At 37.2% G+C, this 17,027-nt stretch overlaps 3 protein-coding genes across 7 annotated transcripts in view; 2 read left to right on the top strand and 1 right to left on the bottom strand.

Annotated features, from left to right (window-relative positions):
• Positions 1 to 399, top strand: part of LOC149046967 (uncharacterized) — a 7,252-nt gene extending 6,853 nt beyond the window's left edge. For both annotated transcript variants that reach the window (XM_089202943.1, XM_089202942.1), the window contains exon 7: positions 101 to 399. In XM_089202943.1, coding sequence (XP_089059069.1) covers positions 101 to 141 — 41 coding nt within the window. In that variant the 3' untranslated portion in view covers positions 142 to 399. The remainder of the gene's footprint in view (positions 1 to 100) is intronic.
• The window catches only part of LOC113671319 (uncharacterized), a 19,291-nt gene extending 9,622 nt beyond the window's left edge, over positions 1 to 9,669 (top strand). For both annotated transcript variants that reach the window (XM_089202937.1, XM_089202936.1), the window contains 8 exons: positions 3,306 to 3,400; positions 4,867 to 4,936; positions 7,526 to 7,780; positions 7,930 to 8,085; positions 8,198 to 8,458; positions 8,849 to 8,965; positions 9,223 to 9,276; positions 9,415 to 9,669. In XM_089202937.1, the coding sequence (XP_089059063.1) occupies positions 3,306 to 3,400; positions 4,867 to 4,936; positions 7,526 to 7,780; positions 7,930 to 8,085; positions 8,198 to 8,458; positions 8,849 to 8,965; positions 9,223 to 9,275 (1,007 nt within the window). In that variant the 3' untranslated portion in view covers position 9,276; positions 9,415 to 9,669. The remainder of the gene's footprint in view (positions 1 to 3,305; positions 3,401 to 4,866; positions 4,937 to 7,525; positions 7,781 to 7,929; positions 8,086 to 8,197; positions 8,459 to 8,848; positions 8,966 to 9,222; positions 9,277 to 9,414) is intronic.
• On the bottom strand, positions 1,560 to 17,027 carry LOC113671318 (coadhesin). Of its 3 annotated transcripts, XM_089202939.1 has the most exons (7): positions 16,700 to 16,933; positions 14,350 to 14,526; positions 13,229 to 13,411; positions 12,529 to 12,711; positions 11,504 to 11,702; positions 10,829 to 10,884; positions 1,560 to 1,633 (listed from the first exon to the last, which is right to left on the bottom strand). In XM_089202939.1, the coding sequence occupies exons 1-7, from the start codon at positions 16,800 to 16,802 to the stop codon at positions 1,575 to 1,577; spliced, it is 960 nt and encodes a 319-aa protein (XP_089059065.1). In that variant the 5' UTR covers positions 16,803 to 16,933; the 3' UTR covers positions 1,560 to 1,574. The 3 variants fall into 3 exon arrangements, with proteins under 3 accessions (XP_089059065.1, XP_089059066.1, XP_027043331.2); XM_089202940.1 differs by lacking the exon at positions 1,560 to 1,633 and having other exon boundaries at positions 9,821 to 10,884; positions 14,350 to 14,489; positions 16,920 to 17,027; XM_027187530.2 differs by lacking the exon at positions 1,560 to 1,633 and having other exon boundaries at positions 9,821 to 10,884; positions 16,700 to 16,943.

The following is a 17,027-nucleotide window of genomic DNA, read 5'->3' as shown; positions in this document are numbered from 1 at the left end:
ACCCGTCAGTAATTCAGCATTGCGTTGACTGTGGTACTATTTTTATTTTCGTTTGACTTAAAATTGAGGAATTGACTCTGATTCTCTTTTCTTTTTACAGATCACCTTCAATGCAGGCGACCCAAGTTCGACTCTCTCTAATTCTTAAAAATTTCAAAGCCGGGCGTTGTTTGCTATTTTGAATTCTTTATAATGCATCGTCTTTGAAATCTTTTGTACGCAAATTGATCAAACGACCAAGTCTAACTGAACAAGAATTTCAATTTTCAGGACTTTGTTAGAAAAATTATTGTGTGAATATGTATATAGCATTGTCATGTTAGATAACTATTTGGTGAATGCTGACAAAATTTGTTATCGTTTTTATTCAAATAAACATAAAATAGAAAATAAGCTATACTCCTGAAGACACAATCAGTTTAAACAAGTATACTTAGTATATCTGCTTTTAATTAGCGTGGTCTATAACAACCCATTATTTATAAATAATTTAATAAATACCTCTCTAATATTAACTGAGTGCCGTTGTAATCTTTTATTACACTCATTTTGAAATCACTGGTGGTCCCTGTAATCTGATTGGCACTAATTGGTGCGATTTATTCGCGAATCGCATAATTTTTGCTTTAAATCGCATCTTTTTCCCAGCCAATAAGGAGGCTACACTAAAAAATAAAACAACCAATCAGATTTCAAGGCTTGTTTAAAGTAACCCATCAAATTGCAGGAAAATGGAAGACAAAGACTATCATGTTGCAAATTTTGTTTCCAAAACTCTAATTTTTCCCCCAGAAAAGGAATGAATTTAATTTCAAACCGGCTCCGTACTGCATCAATAAAATACTTGACCAAGTCCTGTATTTGGGCGATTTCAAAATGGATGTAATAAAGTGGTAATTGAACCTCGTGTCCTGCAATTTTCGTCTGAAATCATACTTGTGATTTCAAATCGACCTCGCGCTGGGCGCTTCCATTTTGAAATCATGCGTATGATTTCAGCCCAAATTGCACTCCACTCAGTTCAATTACCATTATTTATTAACCTTCCGAAAGTTTTTATATCATTCAGTGCATGCGGATATGACAGTTCTGATAACAGTGAGAACTAACACAAATAGGTGGAGTAAGTGTAAACTAGGTGTAATTGCCGCTGACATGACATGTCTACATTCAGCCAACTCCTTTTCAAATGCAAAACCAGAGTAATCACAACGGCCAATCATAACAAAGGGCAACATTATTATCAGCCACTCAAAGCAAAGACATGCAAACTGCCAAAAGCGCAGGAAAACACACGTGACACTGTGAGACATTTTCTTGTCTTCTCCAGACTGGCCAACAAATTAATCTACTTCCATCAGTTGTGACAAATCTTTCATAAGTTAAGATGATGAAAATTTCAGAACGATTTTGAATACTTAACGAAAGAGTAGCATACGTGGCCCAAGTAAAAAGCCGTTCAAAAGGAGATAAAATCCAAACACGTCTAAAATCCGCGTAGAAATGAAACAGAGAACTTACATAGGGTTACTAAAAATTTAGTTGCGTTTCTTCTTTTGGTTTTACACTTTTTTCTACATCTTCCCGGCTTCGTTTTTCTCGTCATCATGTGGTTTTTCACTCTCTTCTGCATATTCACTTCCTTTCTGTCGGCTTTGTTTTTCTGATCATCTTCGTCATTTGTTTTCCTATGTTAGAAAAGGAGACGCATTCCTAGTATTGAATGCCGCAAAACCAAAACCAAACCACAACGGCCGATCAGAACAAAGGTATATATAAAAAAATAGCCAATGAAAACTCAACGTAGAGTCAAGCATGCTGCCTGAAGCGCGGGTAAACGCTGAGGGGAGCGCGAGTTTGCAGGACCAATCAGCACATGGCCAACCAAATGCGCAAGTGAAAATTACTTTTAAGCAATAAAAGATTTTTATCAAAGTAAGTCAACTTCAAAGAGAAGCTACAAAACAAAATTATCGAACCAATACGGCAGAGGAGTATGGCGAAAAACCGCCCCAAGAAAGATGGCAACTTTAGAGCTTTGGGTTATAAGCTTCTACCAAGAGGTAGAGCAGAATCTGAATGTTTGTGGTTAGATTCCTAATGAGAAACCTAGATTCTTTATCTTTGTCTCACCCACATGACAAAACGATTAATATCAGCCCAATTTGCTAATTTACTCTTGATCCTCGGCGGCCTTTGAGGGACACGGTTCAGCATTAAACTGCTCAGACTCCATTGCCGGGACCAGTCTCCCACAGTTCTGAACTCTGTTATCTGGCGCAGGGTCAGTTCATTCTTGTCCTTTAGTAAACACCTCCCCCGCATGTAACTGTGCATTCACTAAATGCTTTCCACTCTGAATAACCACCATTCATTGAGAAAAATTTAGCTTGCCTATATGCTAATTTTTTCCAACACTAGAGAAACTGATGCTCCTGTGATTTTTCTCATAGAAAAGAAGGGGAAAGGGTATTGGCAGGAATTTAATCAAACCCTTGAAAGAGACAAACTTAATTGAGCATGGTATAAACATTCCACATTAAAAGATCGTTATAAAACAAGCAGACACATGGGTAATGAGACTTCAAGTCAGAAGTTTTCAACCTGATATACTGGAGGACATGCTCCACAAAATGGTTTGTTCTACATTAAAGCCTTCTTTATGTTTTTTTTTTGGCCAAACGCTTGGCTCCCACATGGCCTCTCTCCACAAAGGAATAATAAAAATTCTAACCTGAGAGATAACACTGTATTTATCAAGTACACAACAAAATTCCTCTCCCACTCCCTACCCCTGCAAGTCACTAAGCATTTACCAACATCATCTCATGGACAATAACTTTGATTTACTGCAAATATACATTAATTGTATTACTTGATGGCATACCTGGTGTAACCAAACACTTATTAGAGATCTGTTACTCAAAAGCAAGACTCATCAGTCAAATCAATAATGCTTGACATAGTCAAAGTCCAAGCCTGTTTAATTCCTGGTTTACTCTATTTGTGTGATTATAATTAGTATCCACAACTACTCAAAGCAATAACACTCTTTCTCTATACTCTACCCACACAAAAATGAAATATTCCTTGTAGTATTCACAAGTTTTTATTGAGTGATAATTTAAGTACAAATTTAACCCTACACAACCACGCATGTCACTTCCAATGAAAAGTAATTAGAGTTACCTGAATTTAATTCACATAGAACATATGGTTTGATTCTGCCTATTTCATTCAGTTTAATTACTCAAATCATGAGAAATATATGGACTAAAAACAGTTTCTTTCGTTTGTTTTTTCAGTGTGTGATCTAAATCCAGTGAAGAGGCTTGCCTCTCTGGTAACAAGAAAGTTGCTTAAGTTTTTGGGTCAGCCTCACATACCAGGGCTAAGCAAGGTAACTAGTTCTTATTTTTAGTATAAATATAAGCATGAAACAGTGTCAAACCAGTTATCTTAAGACTGATGTAATACAGTGGCTTTCCATTTATTCATGCAATCTGTAATTACTGTGTAAAGTTACCTCAACCAGGAATTTGCAAGTTGATCAAACTTTGTTATAGTTTTGTGTTCAATTTCCATTTTATCAAAATAAATTTTAATTTCATCACAAAGGGCTACTATCCTCTGTAAAGAAACAAGATGAAAGATTTGGGTGCAGACCTTGAAAGGCAAACTTGTTATACTTGATATAACAAACTCTTCAAGGTTGGGATGAAATGGATCAGGGCAAACTTGTAGTGGTATGAAACCTACAGATACCACAGAGAGGCAATGTCTTTGTTGAACAGAATGACATAATGCACAGTATATTGCCCTCAAATACTGTGCAATAAACTTGGCTATAGATGTTGATAAAGCTTCATTTTAAACTCAGTTCTTAGTGACATTGAATATTCCAGTGGCTCACAGTATTATTTTCCTTTGTTTTAATTCATGTCTAGTGTTTTGACAGAATGATGTTTAAAAATGCACTGAATGCTATATTAGAATATCATTGAGCAGCAAAATCTGAGGAATTCATTCTTATGAAGCTATATGTATCTTGTGACTGTAAATCACCTGAACACAAACTAAATGTACAATAAAAATCTGTATAGGAAAAATATAGAATTAAAAGAGGTGGTGAAAGTATACTTATTTAAACTGATAGGAATCGATCATGTGGTTATTAATTTTGGTACAAGTGGTAAGTTTCTAACAGTAGTGCTGCATCCTGAGGGAGTAAAACAAGATAATTTGGTTTTATCAAATTAGTTGATTGATTGGCCAATGTAAGGAGTTTCTAAGCTGAAGTCGGGAGCATTAGTCCTTCATCAGAGCAAATAATTTAGTAGTCTGGCTTACCTTAATTTCAGGAAAAATAGTTACCTGTAGTAATAATGTTTGTGCTATAAAAACAATACGGGATACATAAATAAATAAGAAAAACATGCAATACAATCGTAGTCTCCCTTACCCAATTGCTTTTTTGGCTGACAATATAAAATCTTCTTACACACACACAAAAAAAATTTCTTTAGTGATAGTGGGGTAACACTTCAAGTGAGAAATGAATGTCAACAATGTCAAGTTGCCTTTCCTTCAAAATCAAGAGTTGCAATGACATAAAATTTGCAGTCTATGCTGAATCTATTTTGACTATTTACGTTGCTGCTATACAGAAAGTCTCTTTAGTGTAACACATTTTAAGTTCCTTTCTTATTTAGAGAAGGGCCTACAGTATTCCAACCTATTCAAAGTTTATTCTGATAAAAGATAACTTTGTGGCTTGTGGAAGATAATCTTCAAGGTCAAGCAAGATGATGGTTTTTCGGATGATGATATTAAGACTGGCTTTCGATTTGTTTTGTTTTTTTTAAGATTGAATTCACCAATAATGCCAGAGTCTTACAGAAGGAAGACTGGTGTATAAAGCTACCAGTTACCCAGGGTGAGGTTTAGTTCATATGTTTCACAATATTTGTATGATTATAGTTTCAAATCTTCCTTTGCTAACTATTGGAAAACTTGAATTCATTCAAGACTGAGCAATACATGCGCCACAAACTTTACATCCTGCGGGCAAATACTGACAGCACCCGCAAGGTACAAACACAAGCCGTTTGAACAACAAAATGGTGTCCTCTACTAAACGTAAAAAGAAACTCCCCCGTATAGAGCAAATACACATAAATAACGAGCTGCAATATTATACGACTACCTAAATTGTATGGTACTTTGTAAAACAAAGTTGAATTATGCGCGTGATATTAAACTTGAATCACGTTGTAAGAGTGATTTTAAACTTTAATTTACCTGCAACCCGACGATGCTGAGTCACATGCCATATGAATCCAATATGTGTGCCATTCTGGCTACGTGTGAGTGCGCAAAACAGCTCAGGCGATCGATGTTTACCACGAATCGAAGTTAGGAATTGCTGAAATGTAAATAGACAAACAGTCAAATCTGCCGCGCACAAGTGAAAGATGGCGGAAGCAACTACGATCGCAAAGATCCGTGGGTAAACGCTGCCACTAGCTCCTCACCCAACCACCAGAAGAAAAAAATTATTTTGAATGAGTTATTACTTTGTTACTTTGACTGGTATGCAATTGTTTCCAATCAAATCATATTAGCGAATTGGATGTTAGGAGAGCAGAGGAAAGGGGAAAACGAGAGAATGGTCGAAAGAAGGAATAGTGTCGCGAAAAATATGGCAATAGAGGAAAGAAATAACTATGGAACGAGACAACGGAATGCAGGAAGCGGGAAACACGTGCAGTGGTAGAGTAGAAGGCACGCGGAAGATGAGATGAAGGAACACAGGGAAACGGAGATAAAGGGAGCACAGAAGAAGAGACAAACAAAAGAACAGTATTATCGAGGAACACAGGAAGCGAAGAACAGAGAAACAGATGAACACAGGAACACAGGAACAGAGAAAAATAGGAACATTGCAACAAAGGAACAAAAGAACAGAGGAAAAAGGGAAAAGAAAGAGAAAATAAAGAACAAAGGAACGAAAAAATAGAGGAAAAGAAGAATAGAGGAACAGAGGAAAGGGGGAAAGGCGAAGCGTGAGGGTACAAGTCAGCTTTGTAACAAAGCTTCAGAACTCGTCTAACTTAAAAATTTTAATAAAAACATGGAGAAATGGAGTACATCACAGTCATTAAATGCACACACTACACAAAGGTTAACATGTACAATCTTGGCCATGAAGCAGCGAGAGATTATCAGAACCGATGAATCATTTGTCAGATCCATGAACTGTATCCAAGGGAAGCCCTCCTAAACATCGCGAAAAACATCCAGCGAACCGTAAACAATTTCTTATGCGATTTAACATTGTAAAAGGGTTTTTATTTCTTACTCTGGCTTTGACGCTTCAACCAATAATCTAGTGCCCAGGCTTAACGCTTCGACTCCGGTGTGATGTCAAGAAGTGACGGCACAAACATGTTACTATGCAACTGGTCATAAACAAATCGAAACTTTTTTCGCATCAAGAGCTTGGTTCTTGCTGAAGCAAAGAGAGAGGAAAAGGATTTTTCGTGTTCATCGAATGAGTCGAGTGAAGATAAGAATTACAAAATGAACAAAAACACTGCAGGCGACAAGGAGTCCGTGAGGAAATTCTTTGCTGCGAGAATATTTGATGAAGGAGTCAATATTACTAATCGTTTCGCTAAGTATTATCACGAGCCTCTGGAGGCCTCACGCGGAGCGCGGACCATGGCTAATGAGGTGGGCGTTCCCCATTAATTGAGCTTTTTCTTCTTTGAAATCACAATTTTGCAAAACAGTTTCTTATGTAACCGGAGAAGCACAGAAAAAAGCCTTAAGTAATTGGTTTTTCGCAAACGCGCGAATGTACTTCATTAAATACATTTGCCATAGAAATAAGTAAAAAAATAATTCAAATTGAATTTAAAATCGGTTATCTCTAAAATTGGCTTAGTTTTGAGTCTGTCAAACATTTGAAAAAAAATTGAATGCAAATGGAATTTTTTTGCATCAAAGGTTTTCAGGTAAATGAGTTTGAAAAAATATTTTCATGAAGAGACTGAAAAGCGCGAGGAACAGAAATTCTTAGATTATGACGCCATCCTTTGACACGCCACCATCTTTCGGCTGGAAGTTAATAATGTTCTGTATCCCAAATTTTCTTGTTCACTCCTAATTTCGTTAATTCCAAAATAATTGTTTTGACATATTTTCTTCCAGTCGGCGAGAGAAAAGGAACAACTGGAGCAGAAGATCACCTGCCTTGAAACAGAGATTAACTGTTGGTTTATGTAATGACGCATGCGCGATAAGAGAGGTGCGCGCGGGGAAGCCGAAGGGGTGCCGAACCTCAACTGTGTGTCTTTGACATCAAATCTTCTCCCTCCCCCCCCTCCCCCGCCTCGATTCGCCTTCCGTCATTAATAATTTCGTTCTTGTAATTTTTTCCAGATTTGCGTTATCATCCATAAATTTAATTTGATCTACCTTTCAATTCAAGTATTCTCAAAATTTATTTATATTTTTACAGCTAAAGAGAAGGAGAATGCCTTTCTTAAGGAAACTCTTATTGGGAGAGACAAAGAAATTGTTGATCTAAGAGAAAAACTGTCCCAGCTACAACAAAACGGGCCAAGAAATCAGTTGGATTTTGCCAAGCAAATGGCAATAATGGATGAAAAGCTACAGGAGACAAGAAAGAACATCGAAGAACTCGAGAATGGCCTAAATTACAGTTTACTGAAGAAGGAAACAAAATCCAAGAGCGAGCCGCAAACATTTAATGGTGAGAAGGGAAAGCAGAATAGCACAACTTGAAAATACTATTTTTTCTTCTTTAAGACGAGAAGCGGAGCTTTACCCTGACAAATTGTGTATGATCTCTTTATAATGTGTTCTTCCATGCACTTAAAAGATCATTTCTTTTATTTTTAGGCAAAGCTTACTTCGACATTCAACCATCATGGTTTGACACTCTCTCAAACAACGCTAGATGTCTTAAAATTGAAAACTTTCCAATAACAGCAAAAGATCTTGAAGTTATGAAGAATACTAAATCACATTCAAAACCCTTCACTGAGCCAGCTAAAGGTATGAAGAAAGAAACTTGTCCGATGGGTTACAAAACAGTTTGACACTTACTATTGATAACGTGTTCTTTCGTGTACTTTGATTTTCATTTACCTTTTTTCATTACAATTAGGCAAAGATAACTTTAACCTCAAACTGTCATGGTTTGACATTCCATCAAACAATGCTGGATGTCTCGAAGTTAAAAACTTTCCAGTAACAGCAAAAGATCTCAAAGTTAGGCAGAATGAGAAAAACACTCCATCGGTTCAACCGCAAGGTGTTCCATCGAACAATACCACGGATTCCTCTGGTAACAAAGTGAACACCTTTTCCAAAAGAGCTAATGGCATTACAAAACCAACACGCATCCTTGCTGCCAACTTTGTTCAAGGTATGGTCAGTCGAACGTCACGTGACAAACGTAGAGATTGCTTTGATTGACAGGAGCGAGCTTCGATATCGAGTGCTCAATGTCACGGTTTGTGTTTGTGTTGTGCACGGTTTAGGCAAATCTCGCCGAAACTATTTAAGGTTTGGTTCTGTAAGCTTAAGATTCAATCTGCCTATGTTTAAATGAAATTCTCAACTTCGCAATCTGAATTAAAATTTCTAGCTATTGTAGCTCCATAAGAACGAACAAAACTGACGTCATGGTAGATGAATGTCACCCCCCCCCCTCCCTTGTTTAGTGAATGGTATTTACTTAGACACCAGCCATTCTTTAATTTCATCCGTGATGAGATGAAGTTTGTTGCCAACTCCGCCTTCTTGAATTGTACAGGGAGTCCATATTCTTACCAAAGCCCATTACCTCCTATTTTGGCGAGCACTGTTCCCAGTGGATCTCAAGTAGGTTTCGCTCACCAGCAGATCAATCTACACTCCTTTCCTAAAACTGGTAAGTTACTAACAATCAAATTATACAAAGTGTAAAATGTCTGTTATAAGCTCCCTGTGTTCAAATATCGCCAAACGGCCGGATTTGGATGGTAATATAAACAGAGGACCTCACGCTGGGGGAATTCATATTCAGGGGGGTATTTATACCCTAGGCGCAGGTCATATATATGGAATTGAGAAATAGCTTGGCAAGTCGCTCAGAAATAGCCTAATTTGAGATATTAAATTTCATGGAACTTTTCATTTTTTCTATAGAACAAGGATTCTTGAGCACAACTTTTAGCAAATGGTTCGGATCATACCATTGAAGTAAGTGTAGTGTTATTCAGTAAATTAAATGCAATGAATCCGTCAATAATTCAGCATTGTGCTGATTGAAATATTACCTTTGCTTTCGTTTGACTTAAAAATTGAGGCATTGACTCTGATTATCTTTTCATTGTACAGATCATCATCAATACCGACGACCCAAGCTTAACTCTTTCTCATTATTAAACATTTCAAAGCCGAGCGTTGTTTGTCATTTTCAATTCGTTATATTGTATCGTCTAAGGAAAACTTTTGTAAGTAAATTTATCAAAAAACAATGTCTAAATGAACACTGTTTTCAATTTTCAGAACTTCGTTCTCAAATGATTTTGTAAATATGTCCTTAGCATTGTCGTATGATAATTTAATAAATGTTGACCAAATTTGTCAAAATTGTCTATTTTTGTTACTTAAATAAACATGAAATAGGAAATGAGGTATACTTTAGAGGACACAATCAGTTTGAGAAAGTATGCTGAATATGTTTGCTGTTGATATTTATCATTATTTATTAATGATTAATTTAATAAAAACCTCTGCAAGGTTAACTGAATAAAATGCATTATTTTATTAATCTTTTCCGAAAGTTTGTAGATAATTCAGTGCATGCAGATATGACAGTCCTAATGATAAAGGTGAAAACTAAAACAATTACGTGGAGTTGGTGTGAACTGGGTGTAATTGCCGCTTCAGTCAACTCGTTTTCTTATTCTAAACCCAGAGTAAACACAACGGCCAATCACTACAAAGGGTAACATCATCGTCAACCACTAACGGCAAAGACATGCAAACTACCTAAAGCGCGGGAAAACGCACGTGACAAAGTCGCGATTTGTTTTAATTTTGTATCTCATTGGACCAGAGGGTTGCGTGAGTTTTATGGACCAATCAAAGACTGTCCACAAGCAAAACTAATGCATTACTGGATTACTTTAGACCCTCTATTGAGACCCGCGTTATTAATTTCTAACTATTACGCTGTATAACTAGGGCTTTGCTTTCCTTCTAAAACAAAGGCTCTCTTCACCTTAAAGAATACATTATGAACCGAAACGCAGTGAGACTTAAGAACTCTCTTAGCTTTGGGACATTGTCTTGATACATCACCAAATTCTCTAGAACCATCAGTTGAGACATCTTTCATATATCTGAAGTAACAGTTAAAATAATAGAATAATTTTGTATGTTTACAGAAACAGAAGTTTCCGTGACCCGCGTAAAAAACCTTTAACAAGGAGAAATAAACAAAATTAAAGAAAACCGCGTAGATATAAAACATCCAAGGAAGAGAACCTAAATGGGGTTCCTTACAATTTAGCAAAGTTACTTACAAGAAACAAATTAGTGCAATTTATCACGCTACTGCTGTTACTTTTCTTTTGCAGCTGCTGAAATCACCGCGACTTTTCTTTCGCATCTTCTCCATTTTCCTCTTCTTTTTTTTCTTTATTTCCATCTTCCTCTTGATCTCTCTTATTTTCATCATTTTCTTTGATCCCTTCCTTTATCTCTTGCGGTTTTTCGCTCTCTTCTGCATCTCTTTCTTCTGCATCTCTTTTTTCCTTTCTGTCGTCTTTGTTTTTCTCGTCACTGTTGTCACTAACTTTCCTGTGATAGAAATGGAGATGCATTCCTATTGAATGTCACAAAAGCAAAACCAAACCACAACCGCCAATCAGAACAAAGGTACATTTAAAAAGAGCTAAGAAACTTAACGTTAAAACGATAATGCTGCCTAAGGCGCGGGAGAATGCTAAGGGTGGCGCGAGTTTGCTGCATCAATCAGACAGCGAATCTAAAACCAGTGAAATACAACAACACGCCAATTAAAACGAATTTTAAATAGTAAAACAATCTAATTATAAGTAACCTTTAACCTGTCACTACAAAAAGAAATATTATCAAATCATCACGTGGAGCATGGTTTAAAATTTTTTAAACGCCCTTAAAAAGATAAGTTTGAGCTCGGTCATGTTTCCTTAATGTATGACCTTGTGTGTTGTTCTCTTTACCCACAAGACCCTTTCAACACTGCTCATCTGCAGGACGCCTGTTATATGAACTTTGTAATGGCCTTGCTCCCCATAAAGTTCTCAAAAGCTCAGAGGTAGAGCATTGCATCAAGGAATCCAAAGATCTAATCGTAACCCAAATCTTTTTTTACTTCACGCTCATAACAAAACGTCTTACACTTTTTAAAAGGTATGGGACCAAGTTGCTAATTTACCCTTGATTCTCCGCGTCCTTTGTGGGACACGGTTCAACATTACACTGCTCAGACTCCATCGCCGGACCCAGTCTCTCACAGCTCTGACCTCCGTTATCTGGCGCAGGGTTGGTACATTCACGTGTCCTTTGGCGAACACCTCCTCCGCATGTTACCGTACATTTACCAAATTCGGTCCATTCTGAATAACTGCCATCCACTGGAAAAAAAATAGAGCTTGCTTAAACACCAACACCTATTCAGTACTAGGTCATTTCCCCATAGAAAAGTGTGTGTGTGTGTGTGTGTGTGTGTGTGTGTGTGTGTGCGCGGGGGGGAGGGGTTTGGTGGGAAAATAACCAAACCCTTGAAAGAGACACATTTGGGCGTGTTAGAAGCATTTGAATTTAGAAGTAACATTATAAACCAAGCAGACACACTAGTAGTGAGAAAAGAATTCAAAGTCAGGGATTTTCAGTCTAATAGACTAGTGGACATGGTATAAAAAATGGCTTGTCCATTGAACTCTGGACTGGAAGTTATTTGTTAAAACCGTCTCCAGGCCTCTCCTTGAGCTACACACTCTACTCTCTCATAGCCTCCCTCCACTGAGAAGTGCAAATAAGAACCAGTGGTCTGTTAGAGAACCTTAGGGAAAAGCTGGGTAAGGAAGTGACCTACAGAGAGGTAACATCCAATTCATGGGCATTACCAATACTCCTAGTACCCTCCTGCTACACAAACTCAAATAAACTCTTGCAGTGCAGGCCTTATGACTTGTGAACAGACTTTATTCTCTTTAGCTTCAAGAGTAGTAGATCAATGCAGTAGGTTGATGTTTAGTGGTTGGTTGAAAGCGTTTTTGCATGCCAGTCTTAAATTTGTCCTGAGTTCAATTTTTTGGTTTTGGTTAAATGCACAAGTGCGACATGATCTAAGATAGCAACAGAAAAACTAAGAAAAAGAAACTGTAAACTAAGGGATAACAATGTACCTGGCAAACATAAAGGACCATCTGAAACATCATCAACGCCACTCACACTCACCTGGACAAGATTGTTCATTACATGCCTCTGTTTCCACACTTGGCCCCAGATCTAGCTCCTCACATGTTTTCCCACCAAACTGTGGTTCAGGACTGTTACACTGACGATTCCTCTCCCGCATACCACCCCCACAAGTCACTGAGCATTCACCAAAGTCACTCCATTTCCCATAACCTCCATTTACTACAAAGATACATTAATTCTATTAATTCATTACTTTCCTTTTACACTCCTATATGGAAAAGACACCATGAAAATTATAAAGTAGATAAAGAGGGTAAGTTTTCAGAGAGACTTTGGTGCTGCGTCAGTGGGGGAGTATAACAAGATAATTTAGTTTTATCAAACAAGTTGACGATGCAAATTGGCCACTGCAAAGAAATTGCAAGCTGATGTTTCAAGTATTTACCCTTTGTCAGAGCGAAATACTTAATTTGATTTGTCTGAGGACACATGTGCAGTGAACTCAGCCAGGAATTGAACCTCACACTCAGCTTGAACTCAGCTTGGATTCTACCAAACATAGGTGACCTTGTCTCACTAAATCATCAGGAAACCTATGCTTTCAGAGTTGAGTCATTCAAAACTGTCTTTACGCATCAGTCATGTTCACTTTTATGAGGCAAATAGACAAAGCAAAGAACAAAGCCTGAATGCCTATGTCAAATGTCAGATCATCATGATTGTACTCGAATCTCACCTGGACATGTCCCCTTGTTACACACCCTTGACTCAACATCTGATCCAAGTTCCAATTTTTCACAACTTAACCCACCAAATTTGGGTTCTGGGTTATCACACTGGCGTCTCCGTTGCTGAACACCTTCCCCACATGTCACTGAACATTCACCAAAATCTGACCAGGGGCCATAGGCACCATCAACTGTACAGTGTAAACATAATTTACTTATAATAAATTAAATTTTGGTGGGGTCAAAAACCAAATCAGGCTGGTGACTAGGTTTCAGTTTGATGGATTAGGCCTCAAAAGTAAAAACCTTTATGCAAAAGAAACAAACCCAGTTAAACCCTTAAGTAAAGTACAGAGGAGAACTGTAGAATCCAGGGAAAATATAAGGGCACAAAGACAAGTAACATGCAATACCAAGAAATATTCATTTGCCCCTAAGTGACCACATATCTAATGGCCCACATTACTCCAGAGATTTCAAACAAAGGCTGGAAACCTCTTGTTTTCAGAGATCTTTTTCTGGCCTCCCATTTTCGTTCAGTTTTCTTCTCCTTTTGTAAGTTTCCTCAAATAAAGATAATACTTTCCTTGACCTTGCAAGAGATTTGCATTTATGTGTGGTGTTGTGTGGTTTTGGATGTCATTCTGGTCATCCCCTAATCAAAAATTTCAACATCTGAAAGTGTTATTTAATATTACATTTCCCTTGAAAGCAAATATTATCATCAAAAATGTCAAAGGAACCAGTGAGCCTAGGCTTTCACTATGTGATTTAAAATCTATCAGGTCATTCAAGATAAAATTTCCTCTGACTTTGATTTCAAAATGAAGGAAATGGCATCTTGGAAGCCTATGTTTTCAAAATATTTTCAGATGAAGCATGCCCCAAGACCAGTGTCGAGGCTAATGCTTTTGTTGTTCTTGGTCTCATCTTTACCGATCCCGAAACCTCTCTCTTTTATTTCAAAAGGGCTGGAATCTCTCTTAGTAGCAGGTGAATGCTGTCACCACTGCATCATCCATACTCCCATAAAATAATTAGATTCTTCATAATTCACCTGTCTAAATATCAGGTTTGTTTTCTCAGACAATCTAACAACACAATAAAGCAGCCTAAAACTTTATCATACCTGGACAAGGGTTCATGTTACACATGAAAGTTTGCTTGTCTTCTCCAAGAACAGAGCAGTTTTTACCCCCAAACTGTGGTTCAGGATTGTTGCATGACCTTGTTCTGAAACGCACCCCTGTTCCACAGGACTTAGTGCACCTAGAAAATACTGTCCAATGTGAGTACCCTCCATCCTCTGCAAAAAGTTTAAAAGAGAAATTGTTTTTTACAATATCAAAAGCTAGTGTAATTGTAATACATCCTCTACTAACTCAACAACACTGATGCTTGAATTGTTTTACCATAATAACTTATATAATGCTATAAAGCAAGAATGCTTTTTTGATTGAGTGTTACAAAAACAAGACCAAATTTATTACAATGACCAACAGAGGAAAGAAAAATGCTCTTAAGAACCAATGAGAACTCCAAGTAAAACCAAGCAAACTGCTCACAAACACAAAAGATGTCACATATTTTGACATAAAATTTTTTTAAAGATATGAAGTTTTAGCTAATTAAATTAAATATACCTGTCAACCCTTTAACTCCCATGAAGGACCAAGAAAGAATTTCTCTTTACAAATGAATATAGATAACATATCAAGAAAACAGGAAATGGGAATAAAGGGAAATATCAATAGAAGATTACTAGTTGACTCCATTTTAAATTATTTGAAGTAACATCACAAGAGCAGACAGTAAGGAGAATTACGAAATAACTGTAATTTTGAGAATGAGAGGATTAAATTTTAGTTGAAACTGGCTGTTATCTCAATATGAGTAATCAAAGAACTGTCTAACCCACCTAGCGGGACTAAAAGCAATGTTTGGGACAAAGGTAGGCATCCTTATTACAAAATTACTAATTAACTAATACTTTCACAAATACACAACTCTTACATGATATGTATAAATTAAAAATCAAATAATACTCCAAACCCAAAAAGGTGGAGATTGTGATGTAAAACTTGAATCTTAACAGTGGAAAGTTTATATTGGCAGGGATATTAACAGATTCTAAGTGAAAGAAAGTAAAACTTTAAAGTAAGTGAGTAAAGCATCAGAGTGCTAATCACCAAGAATCTTATTAAGGCACCCTTGAACAAAAGGCAAAGGATGCACCTCCACCCAGAGGGCTGCCTGGCAAACTTCTTGGCTGGCAGACCAAGAGCATTAAGGATGTCACGGAAGTGCAGCATAAAGTTAGAAGAAGTGAAGACCTTGTAGCTAAGGGAAATAGGTTCCTACCATATGAAAGCCTGGGAAGGCAAAAAAGGGACTTAAGGAAGGACAAGGCCCACCGGGCGGCTGAGACTGGACAGAGGCGGGAACTGGTTTAAGGTATAAGGGGAGTTGTACCACTCATTTTTAGAACTGAATGATTTTGCTCCCCCTGATAGTCAGAAGAGCCCCTGCTGAAATCTATAAATCTGAGCGGGAATTTGCCATGAGGGGTCACCAGAGTGGGCAGCACTTGCTACTAAATGGCTTTTCCAAAACATCCCAAAAAAGGAGACTAAACAGATTACCTAGAAACAAGCATCAAAGATCAAAGCCAGAGTGCAAATTATGCTTGGCATAAAAATGGCTTTTGAGAATGTAAATGAGGTATATGTATTATGCACCAACAAGCTAAGCAATAGAGCGATTGATCTCAACAATAATTCACCAAAGTAGAAGTAAATATCCACCACTTTCACCATCACTTAGGTGAATAATTGCCTTAGTAAGTTGTAGATACCACTCAGAAACCAAAAAAAATTCATTTCTGTCAATATACCATAAAATGGTTGGAAATTAAATTTTTGATCTGCAATTATTTCTCTTCGGCTGCTCAGCGTTGAATTGAGAAAGCCACTATTCATCTGTGTGGTGTGTACTAATCAACAGTATTTACTCTGCCTTTTGGGAAAAAAATTGCCCTCGGCATTAACTACTGATGTATACGAAAAGTAGTCGTTATTGCTCAGTATTCTTAATAGATGCCATATATCATATCATTCCTTCTAATTTAAAATTAAGTGTAAGGGTATTGGTCCTTTCGATAGTGTATTGCAAGCAATAATTGAATAATATGAACCAGAGTAAATGAAAAATTTAGAGCAGCAACTTTAAAGACTGTGAGCGTGGTAATAGCAATGTGAAAAGTGAGTTGTTTCATTTCTACTAGAGTCTAAGAGCTATGGTTGACAGATTTCATGAGTGTATAACAGCAAGAGTGGTAAAAAAAAAAAGGGAAAAAAAAGATAAAATAATGTTAAATTAAATTTTAAAGCCAACTCTATTACCCAACAGGGAAGTCTTTAACGACGTCAACAATTTGACGACGTCTTAAAAATACTAACACAGCAAAGAATTATCCCTACCTCTTAAAATATAACGCACAAAGTTGTGAGAAACATAAAATATGGCTGACACAAGAGCCACAATTGTCAAAGCTTGCAAGACACGTACATTGCGAGTCATCATGCGGTCGTATTTTTCCGGGTATTAACTTATGTTTAACATATATGCCGCTAAACGTATGATTTGTGCTTTTGTTCGAGAGCAAGCGGTTACATTGTCACTGAATCTATTATTGCTTACCTCATCTGCAACGTGGTCAAAACTTCTTATGATTAACGCGACTTCGTTTACGTTCCCCTAACAACCAAGGCATCGAGAGAAAAATTCCGCGCAGAGGGTCTCCAAGAT

Source organism: Pocillopora damicornis, chromosome 4, assembly GCF_964200805.1.
Source record: "Pocillopora damicornis chromosome 4, jaPocDami1.2, whole genome shotgun sequence".
Classification (NCBI taxonomy): Eukaryota; Metazoa; Cnidaria; class Anthozoa; order Scleractinia; family Pocilloporidae; genus Pocillopora; species Pocillopora damicornis.
The sequence above is the reverse complement of the archived record's forward strand: the minus strand, read 5'-3'. Positions and strand labels throughout refer to the sequence as shown.

What these genes read in the sequence shown, in the direction of transcription:
- LOC113671318 (XM_027187530.2), bottom strand. Translation starts at nt 16,802, where the DNA reads ATGATGACTCGCAATGTACGTGTCTTGCAAGCTTTGACAATTGTGGCT. An exon ending in TGTGCGTTATATTTTAAGAG is followed by an intron (nt 14,527 to 16,699) that starts GTAGGGATAATT and finishes AACTTTTTGCAG; the next exon opens with AGGATGGAGGGTACTCACAT. An exon ending in TAATGAACAATCTTGTCCAG is followed by an intron (nt 11,703 to 12,528) that starts GTGAGTGTGAGT and finishes TTTTTTTTCCAG; the next exon opens with TGGATGGCAGTTATTCAGAA.